Source organism: Puntigrus tetrazona, chromosome 11 (genome assembly GCF_018831695.1).
Source record: "Puntigrus tetrazona isolate hp1 chromosome 11, ASM1883169v1, whole genome shotgun sequence".
Taxonomy (NCBI): Eukaryota; Metazoa; Chordata; class Actinopteri; order Cypriniformes; family Cyprinidae; genus Puntigrus; species Puntigrus tetrazona.
Genome location: NC_056709.1, coordinates 5,263,850 through 5,287,540, shown reverse-complemented (window position 1 = coordinate 5,287,540; position 23,691 = coordinate 5,263,850). Strand labels below are relative to the sequence as shown.

Sequence of the window (23,691 nt, the reverse complement as noted above, 5' to 3'; positions counted from 1 at the left end):
CTGGCAGATAGTGTCACAGAAACGTGAAAGTAAGGGCTTTGTCTGTGTTAAATATTATTTCTGAATGTTCTCCAGATATTCAAAACATCCAGTTTAAAAAAAAAAAAAAAAAAAAAAAAAAAAAAAAAGATTTTTGATTATGATTATGTGAACGGAACTTTTTTTTTCCATATAGCAAACGTTATGTGAACATTACGTTTCCAAACATTCCAAAACAATTATCCAGCTAACAAACATGTTTTGCTAAAGTTCCCTATAAGTTCTAAAAACATTATTTATTAATATTGTCTGACCATTCAAAACGTCCAGTATAAATAGCCAAACTTTAATCGTTTAGGGAAACGATTAAAGACCGGATAACTTTAATACGTTCTACTAGTTACTGGAAAAACGTTTGTTCATAACTTTGAAAATACCTTTCCAGAACGTTAGCCAAAGTTCTGAGAATGTTCCCTGTTAACTGGGAAGTAATAATGTTTAAAATGTTTCAGAAAAAACGTTCCATGAAAAATTGTCGAGTTAACGTTTTTTTTAAAACGCTATTAACCTAAAGACCAGACAACTTCAGTGTATTTAAGAATACTGTAACCTTACCAGAACGTTAGCCAAAGTATTCTGAGAACCTTCCGTTCACCAAAATACGAGTAAACATGGGTCAAGAAGAGTTTCCAAAGTAAACAAAAGGTTTTCGAAACGTGAGACGTAAATTCGCATAATAATATTCATAATAATAATAATATTTTAGAAGCGCGCGCAATATCAAACCAAAGCCAGTTACTCACATGTGCGGCATCAGTTTCCTTTCAGAAGGGGATGCTGCATAAATTCCATTAATTAGAATGAAATAAAATAACACGTCCATCTTCATACGCCTTTAAGAAAGATCCCTGCAGCTAAATAACACCCGTAAAGCCTTATTAAAACTAACTAATCTGCGTCCATACTAACGCGCGTGGAAAGCGACTGAAACCGCAGCAGCAAATGACAGCAGGGAAAAGACTCCCTTGATCCACCTTAGACACCAGCCGAGATCCAAATGCCCTCAGGACACCGTTTTCCTGTGGAAGCAGTGAAGGGAATGTCCTTTGAGAGGAACGAGACGCATACAGAAACAAGCAAAGGCAGTTGAGGGGCTGACTGAACTCCTTCAGGATGACTTACAAATGAGCGTAAACTCGTTACTTCAGCCTGATTTACTGCATCTATTCAAAGGACCTAATTCAAAGGAAAACACTTTATTAGATAGATGTCAGAGTCAAATGAATGTAATTTTGTAATGAAGTCACATTTTAATGTTCACATTGCTGAGGAACAAGCAAACACCTAACTAAAGGACCAGCAACAGAGCTATGACGTGCAAGTCTAAGTGCGCAAATAAAACACCTGTGTTTATTTATTATTTTTTAAACACTCATATACAATTTTAAATCATAAAATACTTCTTCTAATATTCAGAAAAAAAATACAGTTGTTTCTTAGAATACATTACACTCATGAATTACTGTACTTTTGCCAGCAGAAAGAGCTCATCTTTCATTTGAGATTATATATATATATTTATATATATATATATTATATATATATATATATATATCCTTTTACCAAAAATGTCACTTAACGACCTTCTGTTTCTCACCTCTCAATTTGTTTTGCTGTTAATATTTGAAATATTATCATAATACTCATTTGCATTTAAAATATTGTATTAATGCAGATGCTACTTGAAGTAACCATCACTGCATTACCCATATTCCAGAACCTTCAGCATGTGACATCAGAAGTTATTCTCTCACAGGACGGGCCTGTTGAGGGATCACAAACCACAGCTGAAGCAGCGCAGCGGGAGGATCTAGAGGTCAGCACTGGGATCAGGGATTCTGAGGCAACAGAACCTGGAAAACATTCTCTAACAGCACGGATACGACTCTAGAGGTCAATGCCAACCAGGGTTCAACACCTCTGCCATGAGCCCAAAGCGCTTACACACTAAAACACACCTATAAAAACATCAGCTATTCAGAGCACATGTGGACATGTCACAGGAAGATTTAGTTTGAAATTCTTTTCAAGAATGTTTAATATAATTCATGAAACATAAAAGAAATACATTGTAGAACAAAACATCCTTTGTTCTTCACAGATCATCTGTATTGCCTTTCTTAAGATAGACTAATTTTAAATTATTTATCAGAATATTGTAGTTTATAATAACTTTGTCACATAACACTTGTCACATAAAAATGTAAAAACTTTACTGTTTTTTTGAAAATGAAAGTAAAAAAAACCCATTATTATTGTCATTTTTATTGAAGACTGCATTTATTCTTATAAGAATAATTATTTTTACAATAATTATTGGCTTATGATAATTATGTGCAAATATTGTGATGTATCAGTGATGCAATTTGAAAACCCAACATGACATGTCAAACAGTTTGACATTACTATATTCTGTAGCCTTATAATAGAATTTGACATTATCTCATATTGAGATACTGCACTTAATATTTTGCTATAATTGCTTTTTAGAATTTTTTTTTTGTTCACTCTACAGCAGTGATCTTTTTTCTGTCCCCGTGTTCAAGCACCTCCATGTTAGTATGTTAGAAATAATGAACAAAAATTAAAATATGTTATTGTAGTGTTGAACATTTATATGTTTTGTGTGTTTTATAAAATTTTAATTAAAGATAAATATTTTAGGTCAAGTAAATACGTAAATATTGATTTGAAATTAAAATTTTATTTGTCACATACACATACATACATGGTACGACATGCAGTGAAATGCTTTTTACAGCCGTCCAGCGTCTAAAAACGTAAGAAAGGAAAAAGAAAGAAGAAAAAGTGCAGGAATTATAAATAAGATTTAAAAATTAAAGGAATAGGAAACAACTTTTGAGAAATATATAAAAGAGTATATAAGAGAAGAAAAAAAAGAAAGAAAAAGTATATATATAAATTTAAAAATTTATATATATAATATAAAATATATATATATAAAGTATAAAAAATATATAAATATAAAATATAAAGTACAAAGTATAAAGTGGCTGTTGTGAATTGTCCAATGTAAAGTGACTAGTGCAAAATTGTCCAGTGTAGATGTAAATAAAGTTTGAATTTGAATTTGATTTGATTTGGTCTCATCTGTAAGTTTGCTGAGCCCCCTCTTTAAGAACTGCTGTACCTCATTATTGAAATAAACTAATAAAGACCAAAATGTGATTAAAATAGCGAAAACCTAGTTACAACACATGGAATGTAAAGCTTTTCTTACACGTTTATATAAAGTTCACCCAAAGCTTGGATGATGACAAAGGAAAATTACGTTTTGGTCCACTACCGATGTATGAGTTATTTGTATTTTGCTGACATCTGCAGGTTACAATGAGAATTACATGTTCTTAAAAGAATAGTAAATAATACTTGGAAAAACTGAATCGTTATTTTGATGAGACAAAATATGAACTATGAACCTTAAAAAGTCCACCTCCCTGTGCTGACCAATGGCATTCGTTTGCTATGACCTCTGCGTTCACGCAGATTTTCGACTCTTTCGCGACGGTTCCTCAGTCCCCGGCTGTACTGTGCGTTACAGGAACTTGAGTATGCAGTGCGCTGCCAGAGCAGGCCTGAGAGCAGCTCGCCACGTACTTCTCTCTAGACTCACGACACCACGCTTTAGTCAGCTACGCAGCATGTCTCAGGCCAAACTCCCCGTTACTCTGCTGGGCTCCATGGCGTTTGGGGGACGCGCGGATGCACGCCTCAGCGCGCAGCTGGTGCAGCTGTTCTTAGACTGCGGCCACGAGGAGCTGGACACCGCGTTCATGTACAATGATGGACAGGCGGAGACCATCATAGGAAACATGCAGCTTCCCAAAACAGGTAGAAGAACTCATCCCAAACACTTAGTCTGATCACCACAAACAAGAGTGGATAGATCACGTGTCACTGCACGTAACATGTTCATTTGTATGTAAACACGTTTATACATTAGCAAAAGTTACTTGGCTAATGACCGTAGTATGCAATGTATATAGGCCCTTGCCTAGGTTATTGAATATTTGATTGATGTCTATTGTTGTATTTTAGTTATTTATAATTTATAATAATAGTTAGCATTATTATTATTATTATTATTATTATTATTATTATTATTATTATTATTATTATAAGTAATATTAGTAATAGAAGTAGTATTTCATGTTATTTATGTAGAATGTTAAATTGTGTATTCTATTTTTTATGTGTAATAATTAGTAGTTGTAGTGGTAGTAGCATAAAAGTATATTAAAATAGTAAGCAATAATAAATTATAATAAAATAATAAATATTAGTAGCAGTAGTAGTAATTAAGTTTGAATTAATATTGTATAGTATTTTATATTTTGTATCATATAATTTTATAATATTTTTAAATGTATTAGCATTTTAATCCAGAGACCAATCATGTAAAAAAAAACATAGAAACAATCCAAAATTAGGTACATCATAGTAATATATGAAATTATATTTTCAGTCTTGTCTGTGATTGTTACATAGTTCTTATTAACTAAAATTACATTTTACTTCTAATAATTAAAAAAATAGATTAAATTAAAATAGAAATATATTAATGGCAACATTCCTAATTTTCATTTCTTTTAAATCGAAGTGCTAAAATAGCTGAAACAACTGAAAACAAAATAAAAAAAAAATGTTTAGTGCTTTAATTTTATTTGTGTTTAGCAGTTCGCATCGCGACTAAAGCAAACCCCTGGGAGGGAAAAACACTCAAACCAGAAAGTGTCCGGAATCAGCTAGAGACGTCTTTGAAGAGGCTGCGCACACAGTGTGTTGACCTGTTTTACCTTCACGCACCGGACCACCAGAACCCCATTCAGGACACACTACAGGCCTGCCACCAGCTGCACAAAGAGGTGCGTCACAAAAGCTTTCTGTGATACAAAACTGACCCTAGACTTTGTCCGTCAGACAAGCACTTTGATAAATGCCTAACAGTCGCTGAGTTATTGATAGTTTATGGCTGCTGACCTAGATGTTTTCAGGAAACAAAAGCTTTCTTTGTTGGTGTTTAGGGCAAATTCAAACAGCTGGGCTTATCAAACTATGCATCATGGGAAGTGGCAGAAATCTACTGCATCTGTAAGCACAATAACTGGGTGCTTCCCACAGTGTATCAAGTAAGTGCATTAGATGCATGGATATATAAGTCTATATACAAGGTCTTGGTTAAAAAATTTGTCAATGAAGTATTATTGAAGAATGAATAAACCAGTTTTGAACAGTGTTGATTTTTTTCTTCTGAAGGGCATGTATAATGCAACCACACGACAGGTGGAGACTGAGCTGCTGCCATGTTTGAGATACTTTGGCATCCGTTTCTATGCATACAATCCCCTGGCAGGTAATGTGTTCCTTATTGTTTAAACATATTGCAAAACATAATAAATCAGGTCCTAATTAATAAAAGTTCTAAAGTCAGTAAGAACTAAACTGCCATGTATATTTTGTATTGTTGTTTGTCATTTTTAACTGCCGTTCAGTAATATTTAGTCTAAATTTAAATTAGGATAATACATTAACTAAGATGAACAAATAAAAATAATAAAAAAATTATATTTAATAGAAAAATAGAAAAATTTTAAAAGTATATTTTATGTTATATATTATAATAATTAGATAAAAATACTACTAATAAAAAAAATAATAACAAAATGTATACAAAACCCATTAATTTATCTCAACAAATTAGAATATGGTGACATGACAATCAGCTAATCAACCCAAATCACTTGGTTTCCTGAGTCTTTAAAATGGTCTCTCATTTTGGTTCACTATGCTACACAATCATGGGGAAGACTGCTGACCTTAATAGACAATCACTGACATCCTTCACAAGGAGGATAAGCCACAAGCATTCATTGACAAAGAAGCTGGCTGTTCATGGAGTGTTGTATCCAAGCATGTTGAGTGGAAAGAAAAAGTGTGAAAGATGCACAACCAACCGAGAGAACCGCAGCCTTATGAGTACTGTCAAGCAAAATCGATTCAAGAATTTGCGTGAACTTCACAAGGAATGGACTGAGTCTAGGGTCAAGCCATCAAGAGCCACTACTTACAAACGTGTCAAGGAATTTGGCTACAGTTGTCTTATTCGTCTTGTTAAGCCACTTCTGAACCACAGATAATGTCAGAGACATCTTACCTGGGCTAAGGAGAAGAAAAACTGGACTGTTGTCCAGTGGTCCAAAGTCCTTTTTTCAGTTGAGAGCAAGTTTTGTATTTCATTTGGAAACCAAGGTCCTAGAGTCTGGAGGAAGTGTGGAAAAGCTAATAGCCCAAGTTGCTTGAGATCCAGTGTTAAGTTTCCACAATTTGCTGGTGTTGGTTCATTGTGTTTTCTGAAAACCAACGTCACTGAACCTGTTTACCAATACATTTTGAAACACTTCATGCTTCATTCCTTCTGCCGAACAGCGTTTTGAAGTCGCTGATTTTGTTTTCCAGCAAAAATGTGTTTTTATTGGTTTTACGAAGTATTCTAATTTGTCGAGATAATTGGTGGGTTTTTTGTTAAATGTTATCCAAAATCATCAAAATGAAAAGAACCAAATATTTAAACTACTTCAGTCTGTGTATATTGAATTTATTTAATACACCAGTTTCACAATTTAAATTGAAGTACTGAAATGAATAAATATTCCAGAACATTCTCATTTATTGACATGCACCTGTATTTTACCCTCTTTAACCTTTTTGGGCTAATATTTTAGCACTTAATGTTTGGGTTTTTTTTACACATTTTTGGATAATTATTAATTGTAAATGATTAAAATAAGCAAAAATACACTCATCACAAGTAAAATAATTTTCTCTGCTACTCTCACAGGTGGGCTTCTAACTGGAAAATATCACTATGAAGATAAAGAGAGCTCTCAACCTGCGGGTCGATTCTTTGGGAACAACTGGGCCGGGACTTACAGAGACAGGTGCATTAAATTCATAATTCATGACATTCATAGTCTAGATCTAATTAGTTGAGCATTAAGATGTGATCAGTGTTACATGTTTTTGTGTTTCAGATACTGGAAGAAGAGTCATTTCCAAGGCATAGATGGGGTTCAGAAAGCCCTGGAAGCGGCGTACGGCTCAGAGAAACCCACTCTGACATCAGCTGCTGTTCGATGGATGTACCATCACTCTCATCTGAGGGTGAGCAATGTTCAAGTTTAAGTATACTTTTCCGTCTTAACTATATTTGGACTTTAAATTGAAATACATTGAAATGAGAAATATTGCCTTGGCAATTAACTGAAATGTTTAAAATATTTCAATTTGAATTAACATTTATTTTAATAAATAAAATAAAGCATTAAGCGGACTTCACAGGATATTCTGACATGAGCGAATGGAATGGTGAGAATCCATTCTGAAGAGAATTAACATGTTCATATATAGTCAAATAATTACCGCACCAAAGGTTAACTATCATTAGACTCAATGGAAGCCATTTGAAAGGTCAGTTCACACAAAAATTCTAATTCTGAGTTTATTTGAATAATTTTCATAAAAGAATATTATTGTAACACTTCAAGATAATTAAATGACTATATTTTGTGTGTGTGTGTGTGAACTCTCTCTTTAAGTCACAAAAGACATGAAAGATTGTATTCAGCGTTTTGACATGTTTGTTTACAGGGTGATCTGGGCGATGGGGTCATTATCGGGATGTCCAGCATGGAGCAGCTGAATGAGAACCTGACAGCAGCAGCAGAAGGGCCATTAAAACAGGAAGTCGTGGATGCTTTTAAACACGCCTGGGACTTAGTGGCCCACGAGTGTCCAAACTACTTCCGCTAGATGCCTTGTGATAGTTAAAGAATAAAGTTAAATTAAGCTTGATTTATAAGAACTAAGAGATAATTTTTTTCTAATGTTCATATTTTGTGAGTGAACAGTGATTACTAATACAATCAAAAGATTGAAAATCTCTGAACACAAAGAATAGATTTTTATCCTTGTTTACATGAGAATGCAATACAAATAAATGTGGCATTTTGATGAATAATTGTTTTGCTGTCTTCTTGCCAAACACTTGCTAAAATAACATTTAACAATGAGAATAAACAGTGTTCAGTTATACTATACTTTGTATTTTTATAGAAAATTGTAGTAAATTGAAACTAAACAGTGTGCAGATGACAGTGATAGTAATATTCAGCTCAATGAAAGAACGCTTAAAACATTTTATGGTTTTCTGCTGGATCAACACAATGAATGTCCACTGCCTGTGTCCAGGTTTTAATCACTTCCTTCTCCGTCCTCTGAGTCTTCATCCATTTCCTCCTCCTTGGTCTCGTTGCGGTCACCATCCGTCAGCTTTTCAAAGTTCCCGGATTCAGAATTCCACATGCACTTAATTGAAATTTTAAATTCTGCCATTTCGATTCCAAAGAGTTTCTGAATTGAAAGTACAAATAACCTTTAGTTTTACAATAATTTAATAATTCCCTTTGAAATAAAAATTAGTTTATGACCTTATAACTTTAATTGAGTTTAACTGTTTGAGTGCTTTCCAAAATAAAATGTATTTTTATGTATATAATTTAAAATGTTTACATGTCTCTTTAAACATATACACGTGTGCGCATTTATATACATAGCACACATATGGCACTAGTTTGAATGCAAATAAAGAGATTTCAAGTCTGCTAGGTGCATAAACAGTGCAGCATGTTGTCTTTTGTTTCCCAATGTTTTCCCAAGTAAAATGTAAAAAATTTATATTTATATATATATATTTTTTTTTTTTTTTTTTTTTAATGCAGTGTATTAACAGTACAAACTCACCAGAATTCGAGCCTGTTCAGGTGTGAGTGCATCTCCCTCTTTACAGACTTCAAAATCCTTTATCAGCGTCACCACACCTGCAGATGGATTCATAATGGTTTAATTATTGCAAACTACTTTCTGTCCAATGCATTTTACAACAGTTACAAATCCTTCCTCTAATTGCACATGCCACTTTGGTAATATATAAGGAATAGTTCAGGCAAAACTTTCGCAGAAAATTTATTCTCTCTCAGGCTATCAAAGATAGATAAATTTGTTTCTTCATCAGAACAGTTTTGGAGGAATGTAGCAGTGAATGTGTGCCGTCAAAATGAGAATCCATACAGCTGATTAAAACATCACAGTAACACACACCACTCCAGTCCATCAGTTAAGGTTTTGTAAAATGTTTCTTACAAACAATCAAGACAATTTACATTTTTACTTTCTCCTGAATTTTTTTTTTACTTCCTCCAGTGATAAATCCACTTACATATTTGTTTAGAGCTGTTTTGGTTGTAAACAATGCTTGATTCTTAAATATTTTTCTCCTGATTAAGCCAAGACAATGTTGTCACTAAAGAAAGCAAATATTTTAGCCAGAAAAATGGGTTTGAAGTTAAAAATATTTGTTTTTGTCCGCTTCTTATAAACACAATTTTTTGGCTTTACAGAATGTTAACTGATGGACTTAAGTTGATTACTACAATTATTTCTCCAAACCTGTTGCAATCAAGAAAATAAACTCATCTCTTAGATCAGTGGTTCTCAATTCCAGTCCTGGGGACCCCCTGCACTGCACATTTTGCATGTCTCCCTTATTTAACACACCTGGATGAGGCCATGAGCTCTTTAGGAGAGACATCCATAAACTAAAATTACCTGAAGATCTCATTCAGGTGTGTCGTTTGTGTAATAATCATTATGTTAACTAATGGTTTACCTTTCTTTAGAGCTGTAGGAAGGCCCAGTTGTCTGAGCTGAGGCTCCATTGAGTGTGTAAACTGCTCCAGCGGACCCTCATCCAGCGTCACGGCCATGGTCGCTACATTACCGGCTCGAGCGTAATCCACCTCCTTAAAATTACTAAAATATCTGAAAAAAAAAAAAAACGTTCATTAGATTTTATGAGAATGTAATGATAAAATCTGACATATTAATAATGTTGGTATATTAAAATACTTATGCTACGCAAAGCACAAAAGCTTGTTGACAGACAATGGTATTAATACCATTTAAACTATGTCAGTTCATCTAGTTTTAAATTAAATCACAAATAGGTTTATGTACAAGCATATTAATTGGTGCCTGAACATTAGAACGTTACACAAATACTTACTCGTGAACCTCGTCTTTGGTTTTGTTTGTAAACAAAACACCTACTTCGCCTCTGAGAAACTTGCTCACCTGCAAAACAAACCAGGCAATCAAATCAGACACTTTTGACAGTTTCATAAGCAAATTAATAGCCAGAGAAAAATGAAACGTTCATCAGTTAGCTATTACACTTTTTCTGAATAAAACACTAAAACCCATTGGCTGAACAAAGTTCTCAGTTGCCTGACCTCATTTAGCAAATTGTGCAGTCTGTCAATATCTTAGACAATTTCACATGGTAAAACTATTTGCAGATCAAGACTTTTCAGCAAAACACATTCTCAAAACAGTAAATTTTGAGCTACTATGATAAAACATGTTTTCGTTCATCAAGAGACAAATGACAGAAAAATATTAAATTTGTTCTGAAATTACAAATGTTCTCTCTGAGAACTATATATGTTTTGAACAATGTGTTTTCTGTTTTGAGGCAAAAGTTTAATTTTGCAAAAGGAGGAGTCAAGAGGTTTTGTAAATAGCGCTTGAAGATGAGGTTTTGTGTTTAATGGTTTTAGAAAATGTAGTGAGGAGCAAGTGAGAAAAACTGTTAATAATTGCAGACATACTTTATGCAGATTGTCTTTGTATTCATCTGACGGTCTTCTACCCAGTGCAATCATCATGACTTTGTTCTTACCGAAGAAGAACCTGAAACATAAAATCCAAGTTCTAGCTTAAACTCTTGGAAATCCTAAAATAACACACAGAAACCAGTAAATCAGATGTTTTACCGGCTGTGTTTCCAGGCCGTCCTGATGTCTTTAAGTTTGTTGTTTCTCATGTTTTCAACTGAGAACACAAACACATATCTGTAGATGTCTGCACATTTCCGCAGCTGAGAGGGGAGAAACAGAAAAATGTTATAATCAACTGCAAACTTATTGTGATGATATTACATGTTTAATTTAGACCTGAAAATAAGCAATCAATAAAAAAAACAGAGCAAATCAATCTTATAAAGAAAAAATATGCCTATATCAGTCTTCATCCATAATAAAATAATTTCACATTTTTAGAAAGCTTCGCTTTAAAGAATGAGCATGCTGGAGAACATGATCATCAAGCTTTATTTAAATCAGTGTTGCTGTCATTCAAGCACTTCAAACAATCCCATGGTACGTCTCACCCAAAAAAGCAATGAAAAGTCATACTAACCTCTTCAATCAGATTTTGTTTGGCTTCCAACCCCTTCTTGGTTGTTTTGGTTAAAGAGACTGTTAATGATATTACGAGAAACATCAACAAACTGTAATACAGCCAGCTCCTTTACCATTAAATCGCACTAAAATAAATTGCAGTTCACACATAAACACGTAAACTAAAATCTGAGCACCAATTAACAAATATGACTGTATTTCAGCTCGAGTCATTTTTACGTATTGCGTGTAAAGTGCAGGAATAACAGGTGATAAAACACGCCAAAAAATATAATAACTACCTTTTTTGTCTCTCTTGGATTTCGGCATGGCTCTCACGTTGTGGATCTCTGTATTTTCTTCTTCGCCTGATGATCTCAGAGCGCTTCACAGACTTTGAGGAATCACACCGCCGCCCAGCGGTGTTCGCGGGTGACTTATGAATATTAATTAGATCCGTGTTGTTTATACGGAATCATTCATATTCATAAGCTAAGACTACCAAAGTTGGATTTGCTATATCCTCGCAAGGAAAACTATTATTAGAAGAGAGTTATATTGAGAACCCGCAGGAGGCGAACCATGACTGTGATAATATGTGTGGATGTGTGGATTATGTGCGAAAATGATATTTTAATGTGATTTCCAACTAGTTTATAATCTATTGAATATGAAAAACAAACAACAAATATAAAAGTGGTGGAACATACAGTAGTCCAGAACAATGTGCAGCTATTATGTTGCCCCAACAGGGAATTGTGTATTTACTGGTTAATAATAAAAATAAGTAGATATGTACATTTTCTGAAGAAAAATAAAATAAAATTTTCAGAATTATGTAATTTTTTTCTCAAACATAGTCAATGGGATAAAATTCTCAAAGGGTGCAATGTTATTCTAGTAATTCTGTTCTAAACAATAAATCCTTTGTTTTTCCATTAAATGTACTCAAACTAGTTGGGTGAATATTTTTTTGTAAATGTATTTTTTTAAAATTACCTCAGGTAGCTAGCTAGCCAGTTACCACCATCTAACAAATGTTTCAAATATAGGCTATCGGCTAAATAGCTAGCTGTATAGGCTACAACTGCATGTACTTTGATTTTGCTGTAAATGTTTAAAGCAAAAAAGTTTTTAGGGGTTTTACTAAGTTTTGGTGCAATTTTTAATTTGTTAATTCTAATAACATGAAAACTCTGGGCATTTTCTTATACTTTGCACTCTACTCTATAATGCTAACTATTGGTATTAATTGCAACACCTAATTGTGTAAGCACCATTGTGCTAACAACATATTATTGTGTTATCATTATGCTAAGAACATGTTAACACAAGTAAAATGTTAAAACAAAATTTGCATGATTAGTATGATGTTAACATGTTTTTTAAAAAGCTGCTAATGTGATTAGCTGCTAATGAGATTAACATGTTGTTAGCATGAAGTTGGTAGGAAGTTGACAGCTTCATACCTTTCTTTTTCTCTTGAAATCCTTTATTTGGTTCTTTGCTTGCATGTCACTGAGAAATAAAGCATCAATAACATCTAGAAAAATGCTTACACAAGAGAAATGTAACTATAGTTTCACTTAAGTAGGATTCTGACTGATTTGATATTTTTATTTTTAAATGAGCATTAGGCTTAATGTTGGTGCAGCACCCGCTTAACACATAGTTTCTTTGTAGTTTTCTGCTGCCATAATGGATCATTTCAACTCGTCTGTGAAGTCTCTCTAAAAAGACACCTTTTCCCAGACACCTAAAACTCATTAGAGGAACTGCCTGCTTTTGTTATAGATTTGTATTAGAAAGCATGGATTCACATTGGCACTTAACACTTAAATTAAAGGATTTGTAGCAGACATGACTGCATTCCCAAAAACTTTGATTTTGCATACTTAGACCGTCTATTCAAAACAATTGAGGAAATTACAGATGATCCTCAGAAATCTGTGGGTGTGTTTTGTGCAGTGCTCTTCAAGCCAGGGCAGGTTTAAGGTGCAATGCTTGTGTAATGTTTAATTCTTTTCATCAGTCATTTGGTGATATGCAAACAGAGCTTGTGTTGCCGCAACATGCAAAAGTGAAAATAATCACTTTCCTTAATTTGCCTAAACGTAAAAACTTTCTGATGACGATTTTTATTTATGGTTTTGCTATGAGGTAGCTCTCACTTTCACACTTAATATTGATCATTACTGTTAATAAAGAATGAACTTTTCAGCTCTGAGTAATGAGCCTGATTTTATCACAGATTTGCATTCAGTGAACTAAAAAGCTAAATGTATAAATATTAGTGAATTGGCTATTGTTGAAAGTTAAATCATGAATACACATTTATAAAATGTCAATTATGTAAATTTAGATGCAAATGTAATCATATACTAATCAAAATAATATTACTTTTAACGATTTAACGATTAGTTCATAGATTATATTTATTAAAATCAGATTTTAATAATTTACATTAGCATTTTAAAGAAATAAAACCTAATGGAGTTTTTTTAGGGGGCGATGTTGCTAAATTCCTGCGCTCCCTCTGTTTTTGTGCGCGCGCTTGCTTTTATGCGCGCGCGAGGGGCGCTGCTGCTGGCGGCGGGGCGGAGAGTGCGCTGCGGATCTCACTCTTTTAGGAGAATGAAACTCGATCCCGTCGCGCCGGCAGCGTCCGGTATAAAACAGTCCAGCAGAAGAAGAGACTGTGAGAAAAATATAACTGTGATTGGAGAGTGTGGAGTTCACGATCACCGACATGACGCGCAGATCTCTAGATGACCGGGAGTTTCAGAAATGAGCTGACACACAGACTCCGCGCTCCTCCGTTATTCCTCGCGTTTCCACGGAGAACATGATGCGTCCTGGAAGGATAGACAGATAATGACCGCACTGCTTGTTTCTTGTCAATCGATAATACTTGATACTGATTTTTTACGCATGAGAAGAAGACCGCATGGACGCACCAGCTTTGAATCGAAGTCGTTAAAGCTCGCCGATATCTATTTTTGTATAAAAACATGAGCTCGCTGTTGTTCGGAGAAGGTTTTTTGGGCGGCGTGGTAAGCGGCGCGCCGTCGGACGCGGTTCCCAGAGCGCTACGCAACGACCTGGGTTCCAACATCCATGTTCTCAAGACCCTCAACCTGAGGTTCCGCTGCTTCCTCGCCAAAGTCCATGAGCTGGAAAGAAGGAACAAACTTCTAGAGAGTCAGCTAAAGCAAGCCTCCGGTCAGCCGAGGCATCAGGGCTTCTCCTTCACGCGTGAAGTCGGGGTCCAGACTGACTCTCTGGGCCCCAGACTTCCAGGCACCATCTGGAGCTTTACGCATATTTTGAGACATGGAGAGCGCGTCAAGACTGTCCAGGGACCCGGAGTCACCTGGACCCATCCGGATGGGGTCGGGGTCCAAATCGACACCATCACCCCAGAACTGAGAGCCTTGTATAATGTTCTGGCCAAAGTCAAACGGGAGCGGGATGAGTACAAGAGAAAGTAAGTACTGTGTTCACTGCTTGCCTTGATTCTTCCTTTAGGCCTGAAAGTGAGCCGGCTGCTGGTCCAGGCTTCTGTGTCAGACTGATTCATTGCAGCAGAATATCTTGGCACGCAAACAGCAAATATAGAAGGGCCCAGTTTTGCAGGACAGTTTTTCAGAGTCCATACAGGCCAAATGGCAGCTTCTGTGTATGCTGGTGTGCTTGTATTGTGAAGTGTTTCGTTTGCACTTCCATTAAAGATGTGTATGATGATATGACATAATAAGGCATCATTTAGACAGCTCTGGTGAAGTTCAGGGTTTGTTTTTCCATCTGTTCGCATAGCAGTGATCACTATTATTGAGTCACCTCTAAATAGACCTTTTTTTCCTTGCATTGCTCAGCAGCTGAAGTCCTGCAGATATTGCAGCTGTCTTCAGAAATATGATATGAGAAGCTTTTTATCACAGTTGTGCAGTGATTAAGTTAATTGTTTTATTCATTTATTTGCTTCATACAGAAATGCAGAGACTTGTAAAGATGATGCAAGACTTTCAAAATCAAAAGTAAAATATATATATAGTAGAAAGTGAGACATGATGATTTCTATCCTTTTGTGAATTATGTTTCCTTTGGATGTTGAATGGATTTTATTAATGCATGACTTCAAACAATGAGGCGTCAGAGGAGCCGCATGAATGGGAGTATAATATATATATGTGTGTGTGTGTGTGTGTGTGTTTTTAAACTGCCCTCTTGCCCAGGCATGTGCTGACTCACTAGTAAATACTGCTGCCTTGCCCTTCAGAAAGGCACAACAATGAACACAAATGAAGGCAAGTAATGAGGAAGCAAGAGTGTATGTGTCACATCCTGGTCATCTTGAGGGTGATTCAGAAACTCATTTTAACACTGTTGGTGTTGTGGGCTTGACTTTGTCTGAGACTGGCATCAGTTATAACATCATGACATTACACAAGAACTTCAAATGGTTTGCGGACATGTTTGAACACAAAATAGGCCAATATCTTTGTTTTCTTTGTTAAAATTTCTTTTGTATCATCCACAGGTAGTTTACTAACCAGTTTTAATCAAACATAAGGGAATCTAGGCTATTGGAAACTCGGGAAGCCAGTTTCTGCCACAAAATAAAAAAATATATATAATTCTGAGAAAATATGCAGAACTGCAAGATATAAAAAGTGCATTATGAGATATGTATTCTAAGAACAATTGTAAAAACTATGAGATATAAACTTTGCAATATATAAACTCAGTTCTGAAGCACAATGGAAAGATATAGCCTAAACTCAATTCTAAAAACAAAGTCAATTATGAGACAGAAACTCAAAATTCTCAAAACAAATGTCGTAATTATGAGGTATAAACTCAGAATTGCAAAATCTAAAAAAGTTATAAGATTTAAACAATTCTGACAAAATAATAAATATTGGATAGAAACTCAGTGAACAATGATATACAAATTATATTTCTTCCTGCAAACCTTTTATTTTCAGAATTACAAACTAAATGAGAGTGTCATTTATATTTTTTATTGAACAATTATAAAAAACAATTATTTACACCCTAAATTCATACCAAAATGTATCCTGATGCTCTTGTAAACAGTCAAATAACAGCAATAAATGTTGTGTTTGTAAATGCTCTCAGATTACATGTCCATTAGCTTCAGTGGCTTCATCCAAAGGAATGTAAGTTAATGACGCTTCATTAGCTTAATTTGTCTCTTCATTTCATTCCATATTATCCTATTCCATATTAATTACTACTAACCAACATGTTTAAATTATTTAGTGATGCAAGAGATGACGATGCAAGTGCTTTCTGACATGTTGATCATATAAGGTGTGTGTTAACAGGTTGCAACATTCAGTGTGTATGTAAGCTTTTCTTCTGTGTAGTTCATCCTGCTGGATATATCTGAACCTGCTCTGGTCTTTAGTGCTGTTGATTGTCTGTGAATCTCCTCAGTACATTACCTCTCACACATATTGCTTGTTCATAGGTTTGGGAAGTGCAGTTCCTACATGCTCATTTGCTCCAGCCGGTTCCAACAAATTCATTAGGCTTAGAAAAATAATTAACCAGCTTATAAAAAAGCTATAATGCTCAAACACAAACCAGCTCTTTGGGATTTGAATATCCCTATGTATTGAGTATGTGTGTGTTATCTTGGGCCACTGAAATGTGTCACAGATTGGCAGTTTTTCTGTGCATTGATATTCAATTAATTATTTACATAGTATCATTTGGAAATTTTTATCGGTTTTATGCAATTTACAGATAAACAAGTCTGTTAGTTACATGTAAGAATGCAACTTTAATGAAATTATAGAGCAAAAATGAGATTGTTTCTTTACAAAAACTAAAAAGAAATGCAAACACTGTTAATTACTGTGAACATCTATATAAAAATGTTAAGCAGGTTAAGGAAATGAATTAATTTTAATATAAATCATGGTCGCACGACATGACATTTTTTAAGGCTATTAAGTGATTTTTAAACACTAAAATCACTTAATATTTAATTTTTATATGAAAATATGTGTACACAACATTCTTAATGTTAGAACAACTACAAAAGATCCTACTATTTTTGTATTTTATAGTTTGTCTGTCGAAAATCCTTATGACCCATATATATGTATACTTATGTATATATGTGTGTGTATGTATGTATGTATATTAGGGGTGGGCCTCTTTAGCACTTCACGATCCTATCCGAACTCAAAACTATTATTCTTTTAATTATTCTGCTGTGCAAATGCATCTTTACAACATTACATATTAAATAACATTGGAGTTTTGCTTTTTGTGTATATATATATATATATATATATATATATATATATATATATATATGTGTGTGTGTGTGTGTGTGTGTGTGTGTGTGTGTGTGTGTGTGTGTGTGTGTGTGTGTGTGTATCAAATGATTAATCATCTATCAAATGATTAAAATAAAATAAAAGTTAAATATTTTGGTTTATTTCAGCAAATGCTTATTTAATCACTGCTTCAAAAACATTTATTTATTTATTTGTTTGTTTGTTTGTTTTTAGTTTGCCTTTATATGTTTTATGGTTTTAGTTTTAGTTGACTATAATAACCCTGCTAGGTTGAATATTTAGTGTTAGGGGTTTGTTTAAATCAACCAAAGTATGAGCAATTGTACTAATAATACTAATAATACAACTAATCAACCATAAGCTAGTTTTCTTTTTTTTTGAAACATAAGCAAAAAGCATAAAAAATAAATTTCATGTTCTTGTTGGGTGGGGTGGTCGCAATCTTGCACTATTCAGAAAAATAAGGTGTTAGCATCTTTGCACTGACAGAGCGGTTCATGAAAATCCATGTGCAAAGATTGATCAGAGCTGCTGAGCTTGTGAAGATTATTGATTTCCTAAACACTTCAAAGATATTGCTCTTCCGCCGCGCCACCACTAAAACAGAGTTTTCTCTATCATCAGTGCTGCAATGAAGTAATCATTGGGTCTGTTAGGAAGGGAACTGACATTTTTACTGCTGTATTGTGTGTGTGGCTTTAACTGGTATATATCTACAGCCACCTCGCTTCTGCTCTGAACAGCCAACAGCCTGCTGGAGCAAGAACAGAGATTTATGGCTTCTCTCTGTGTGTGTGTGTGTGTGTGGGGTGGGGGGGGGTGAGAGAGATAAACTGCAGTCAGGACACTGGTATGTGTGTGTATATGTTGATCTATTGCAGTCTGGTGCAGCGTTCTGTCATGACTTCTTTAGGAAAACATTCATTAACCTATAAAGAGAGGTATCAAGCTGACAGTATCTGCAGTATACAGTACCGTCTTAATGAGGACAATATGCAGATTTTTTGTAAGCATGAAATTCTTGATGACCTACTACATTCACTGAAATACACAGTATAGATCCACTGCCTGACATACTGTATCCCACAATGCAGTGTATTCGACTTGACCTTCAGTTTACAGTGGGACGAACTGGAAGTGATTCAATGGGTATATAAACTACCATTCAAAAGTTTGTGATCAGAATAATTTCTTTAACAGAATTTAATATGTTTATTGAGCAAGGATGCATTAAATTGTTCAAAAGTTAAAATATTAAAAATAAATTTAAATATTTCCATTTTAAGTGAATGATGTTCTTTTGAACTTTTAATTCAGCAAACAAAGTATCAAAGTTTCCACAAAAACATTAAAAATAACTGTTTTAAACACTGATCATGAAAATAATAACAACAATAATAATAATAATGTTTCTTGAGCAGCAATTTGGCATATTCAGCAAATCAGATTCAGCAATGACGCCATAAAAAAATGACCAAATTAGGCTGAGATCATCTGAGAGAGGCGACCTCCATCAAACACAGACCTCCAGGACACTTTCCCTCACATGAATAATTGAAAGGCAGCTGAATTTAGCTTCAGTGCTGCGGATCGATGCTGGAGCTTGAAGCTGAGTTTTTTGAGACTTTGCTTCCTCTTCTGCTGTTTGTAGAAATACAGCTGAAATGAGCAAAAAGTAACAAGCAGCTTCTTTTGAGGAACCTTATGACTGTAAACAACTACACTGTCTGACTGCCTGTCTGTCTGTCTATTGTTCTATCATTCTGTCTGTATATTTTTCTATCGTTCTGTCTGTCTATCGTTCTATTGTTCTGTCTGTCTATTGTTATTTTTTTCTGTTCGGTTGTCTGTCTATCATTCTGTCTGTCTATCATTCTTTCATTCTGTCTGTCTGTTTATCATTCTGTATGTCTGTCTGTGTTTTACTCTTTTATTTTGTCTGTCTGTCAATGTGAGTGGTTTGGATAGTATCTGTTGCAGTCTGAGATGTAGTCATGTTTCAGGGATGGTCCAGTAGATTAAAAGAGCATTAATGTTTGACAGACAGCTTCTCATAGTCTTTCACTCAGTGGTTAGATATCTAGATGTGTGTGTCCTCGTCATGCTGATGGAATGGGGGTGTGATGATGACCTTTCGGGTGGGCCATGCTCTGATTCACCCTCACTGATCTCTGCCATGCAAGCTTACACACATCCATGTCTCACCTGTGACGCCTCGTTTCCTGTGATTTATGGGCAGTCAATGAATTCGCTCTATAAACAAAGGCTGGGCTGTGCATGGACATTAATGATTCTGATCCCATAAACAATTATTAATGTCCTAGAAAATTTCAAGAGTGGTCACTTGCTGAGTAAAATATTATAAAATGGAAATTTGTGTACTTTTAAATAATATTGATATTATTTCAGGTTTTGAAATTAAAACTCACTCAGCAGTCTGTTTGGCTAATAGTTACCTGTCAATTAAGAACGTACAGTAACAAAATAAAAATGGAAATCAGCCTTGGTAGGTATGAAGAAAATACATAAAAATATATAAATCCATTTGATGGGTAGTTCATATAAAATATTCACATTTTTAACGTTACAAAAGGTCTTTATTAAGAATAAATGCTAAAACCTTTAAAATACTGATTGCTTGCATATTGCAGATATCTGTTACCTAAAAATTGCTGTTTTTTATTAATTGTAAACTCTACATTATTCTAAAGTTTATACAGAACTTAATATATTAATTAATATGCATGAGCTGTAACCATATATACAGTATATCATGGTCTGGATTTGTGTTGAGAAAGTGAATCACTGCCGTTCAAACATCAAATCTGTTGCACTAGATGAATACAGCAAAGTCCAGCATCCTGGCACTATGGTTCAAAGCCTTTTGCTGAATTGTGGGTGATTTTAAAGATCTATTTGTGAGCTTTAATGCATTATCGACCCACTTCTATAAAGAGAATTCATTATTAGCCCTGTTACTCTTGCACTGATGACAACTGAGAAACTGCAGGTCAACGAAAGAATAACGTTGTCTTGTATTTTGGGTGTTGCTAAAGCTACCAAATCTAACACTTTATATCACACCTATGTTATATCACATTGAGTCTTAACAAGCCTTGGGATTTTTGGAACAAAACTCTTTAAATGTTTTCCACCTATGATGAGGAGTGGTTTTCTGATGAATAACAGCGCCCTGAGCGCTGGCAATGCAAGTTATCATACAGGAGCAACTTGTATGAAACTGTTCTTGGCGGCAATAACAAGCTATTAGCTCAATTAAGTGTTCTTTCTTGAGAAAGTTTGATACGACTTTACATGCAAAATATGTTGCAGCCACACCCTGCTTATGTTGAAGCCGCTGAGGTGTATCAGAAGGGAAACGTGACAGAGAGGGAGTTGTTGGTTAGGCGGCCGTATGAGATAATGAGTTTGTTTAGCAGAAGATCCTGGCACATTGCTGAACACGCTGGGTGCGGTGAGGCCCCCAGGGGCCCGACAGGAGGTTGGATTAGCCATGACGGTCTGTCATCCGGCTCGAGCTGGAGACTGTTACCTTTTGCACATCTGGACGTTGATTATGTTGCATGTTTTGCACGTTACTGAGTTGACTTTGATGGTAATAACAAAAATAAATTAAACAAAAACATCCTTACAATTAATATTACATTTACATGTAGTTAAGTCGCTGGGGTATATTTTTCAACAATACATTGTATGGGTCAAAATGATCAAACTTTTATGCCAAAAATCATTAGGATATTAGGAAAATATCAAGTTCTATGAGAACTTATTTTGTATCATAAATGTAAAGATTTTTGATTATGCATTGCTAAGAATATGCGTTGCTAAAGACTTCATTTAGACTACTTTAAATGTGGTTTTCTCAATATTTAGATTTTCAAATAGTTGTATATAAGGCAAAAATTGTCCTATTCTAACAAACCATATGGAAATGTTTTTATTCAGCTTTTGGATGATGCATAAATCTCAATTTCAAATTTTCTTTTAAAAGTTGATATTTATCTCTCTATATGAATATTAATATCCTAACCCTGCATGATTACTTGGTTAGTTTCATGTTTTTTCTATCATCAGAACAGACACATTTTGATGGTAAAAATAAACAAAATAATATTTTCTAAAATATATTAATAGAATAAATAAAAATGAAACATATATGATTACTTTAAGTTAGTCAGTTGCCATCAGGACCAAACCTGTGACCCATTTTAGGATAATGTCACATGCCAGCTGCTCAGATGCTTTATGGCTGTGTCTGTTGTATTAAATGTCCACACCTGTTTCACACATGTCTGCATACCTAGTTCTCATCTCTAAATCCACACGTGAGCTGTTTTGTGCTTCATGTCACATTTTTTTCTTTTTTTCCCCCATCACACCCATCACACCCTAGTTGTTGGACTGAGCTTGTATTGGGCGTCATCTAGAGAACTAAACAGCACCTAAACCTCTTGAGGCTTGCGGTTAATTCTGGTTTAATGTCTGGTTTAAATCTCATGTCAGTAAAACAGAGCTTGCAAACCCAAATTTGCTGAAAATAATTATATTTGAACATAAAGTCAAAAAATAATTATAGCCGCTTCCCTCTCTTTCTCTTTAAATTAGCACAGATATCTGTCGTAATAGTTATTTTGTCTCAGGAACAATGCAAATCTTTGCGCAGTTTGAACTGAAAGGGATAGCTCACTCAAAAATTAAAATTCTGTCATAATTTACTCACAGTCATGTAGCTACCAACCCGTATGTGTTACTTTCAGCTGCTAAACACAAATATATAAAAAAAATGTTTGGAACCAAACAGTGGACAGTGTTTATTTCTATGGAAGTCACACAGATTATGAGCAGTATCTGTGAATGGATGTATCAGATGAGATTTCACGACTTGGCAATGACAACAGTAACTCTGAATCTAATCCACATTTTATAAGCAGTTCTTAAGGGTCCACTTAGAGCTGAGTCTGTCCTTTGTATGGCCTCCGGTCAGCCATTACTGATATGCTCACAGATCTTTTTGAGGCATGGGTTATTTTCTCCCTCTGTATTTGCAGTGCTGTTTTCATGTCGTTTGATCTGTGTCTGAAGCAAGAAGACAGGCCCCAGAAGACAGGTTACTTTCATAAAAACACAAATATGTGTGAAGCAAGACATGACTTATGGCAATGACAACGGTTCTTATGGAAACCAGCTGATTCATGAAATCCTAATATGTGTGTTAGTAGATAAATAGATGTCTCGACTCCACTTTCTGTTTTATAGAAAGCATGTATACAGTTGAAAATTGCAGCAGTAGTTTCTGTTAATATATGTTTGCTTTTTGGTTTTGGGCAATATGTAGCGAGTGGGTTAGCTTTAGGGCTGCAACAAATTTTTATAATGAAAATGAAAATAACAATTAACAAATTAACAACTGAAAATAATCTAACAATTATTAGAAGGGTTAATCACTGATTAATCATTATACATATTTATATAGAGCTGCCTTATAGCAAAACAAGTTGTAAAACCTTTTTCATTTATTTCAAATATTTATTGCTTTAAAGCAGTCTATTGTAAAAAGATTAATAAGATTAATAAATGTGACTGACTGTAGAGCTTGTGCAAAAAATCACATCGCTATAATCAAATGCTTTTTTAAAGGGATATTCCACCATAAAATAAAATACTCATTAATCACTTACCTCCATGTTGTTGCAAACTAGAAAAGCTCATCTTCCGAACACGATTTAAGATATTTTGGATGAAAACCAGGAGGCTTGTGACTGTCTCAAAGTATCTGCCATCAGTGGTTCGATTTGAATGTTATAAAGTGACGAAAATAATTTTAGTTTTTGGAAAGAAAACATAAATAATGACTATGCAACAGTTCATCAACTTACATGTTTTTCATACTTTTCTGGACCTTGACAGTGTTATTTACATGGCAGTCGATAGGACTGTCACAAGCCTCACAGTTTTCATGCTGGCTTGCAGTGTAACAT

General features: G+C 34.6%; 4 protein-coding genes across 8 annotated transcripts in view; 2 read left to right on the top strand and 2 right to left on the bottom strand.

Annotated features, from left to right (window-relative positions):
• The window catches only part of megf6b (multiple EGF-like-domains 6b), a 60,394-nt gene extending 59,292 nt beyond the window's left edge, over positions 1-1,102 (bottom strand). The window contains 1 exon segment of the mRNA XM_043252523.1: positions 783-1,102. Coding sequence (XP_043108458.1) covers positions 783-868 — 86 coding nt within the window. The 5' untranslated portion in view covers positions 869-1,102.
• Positions 1,103-3,494: 2,392 nt separating this feature from the next.
• akr7a3 (aldo-keto reductase family 7, member A3 (aflatoxin aldehyde reductase)) lies at positions 3,495-8,074 on the top strand. Of its 2 annotated transcripts, none has more exons than XM_043252600.1 (7): positions 3,495-3,891; positions 4,738-4,925; positions 5,085-5,189; positions 5,317-5,413; positions 6,899-6,998; positions 7,092-7,221; positions 7,708-8,074. In XM_043252600.1, exons 1-7 carry the CDS (start codon positions 3,510-3,512, stop codon positions 7,867-7,869), a joined length of 1,164 nt encoding a protein of 387 aa, XP_043108535.1. In that variant the 5' UTR covers positions 3,495-3,509; the 3' UTR covers positions 7,870-8,074. The 2 variants fall into 2 exon arrangements, with proteins under 2 accessions (XP_043108535.1, XP_043108534.1); XM_043252599.1 differs by having other exon boundaries at positions 4,735-4,925.
• On the bottom strand, positions 8,002-11,785 carry mrto4 (MRT4 homolog, ribosome maturation factor). The gene is made up of 8 exons (XM_043252601.1): positions 11,657-11,785; positions 11,374-11,432; positions 10,950-11,053; positions 10,785-10,866; positions 10,181-10,248; positions 9,785-9,936; positions 8,860-8,936; positions 8,002-8,469 (listed from the first exon to the last, which is right to left on the bottom strand). The coding sequence occupies exons 1-8, from the start codon at positions 11,682-11,684 to the stop codon at positions 8,311-8,313; spliced, it is 729 nt and encodes a 242-aa protein (XP_043108536.1). The 5' UTR covers positions 11,685-11,785; the 3' UTR covers positions 8,002-8,310.
• Positions 11,786-13,901: 2,116 nt separating this feature from the next.
• iffo2b (intermediate filament family orphan 2b) overlaps positions 13,902-23,691 on the top strand; it is a 30,033-nt gene continuing 20,243 nt past the window's right edge. Inside the window, exon 1 of one of the 4 annotated variants that reach the window (XM_043252506.1) lies at positions 13,902-14,841. In XM_043252506.1, the coding sequence (XP_043108441.1) occupies positions 14,366-14,841 (476 nt within the window). In that variant the 5' untranslated portion in view covers positions 13,902-14,365. The remainder of the gene's footprint in view (positions 14,842-23,691) is intronic. The other 3 variants (XM_043252507.1, XM_043252508.1, XM_043252509.1) reach the window with 3 other exon arrangements.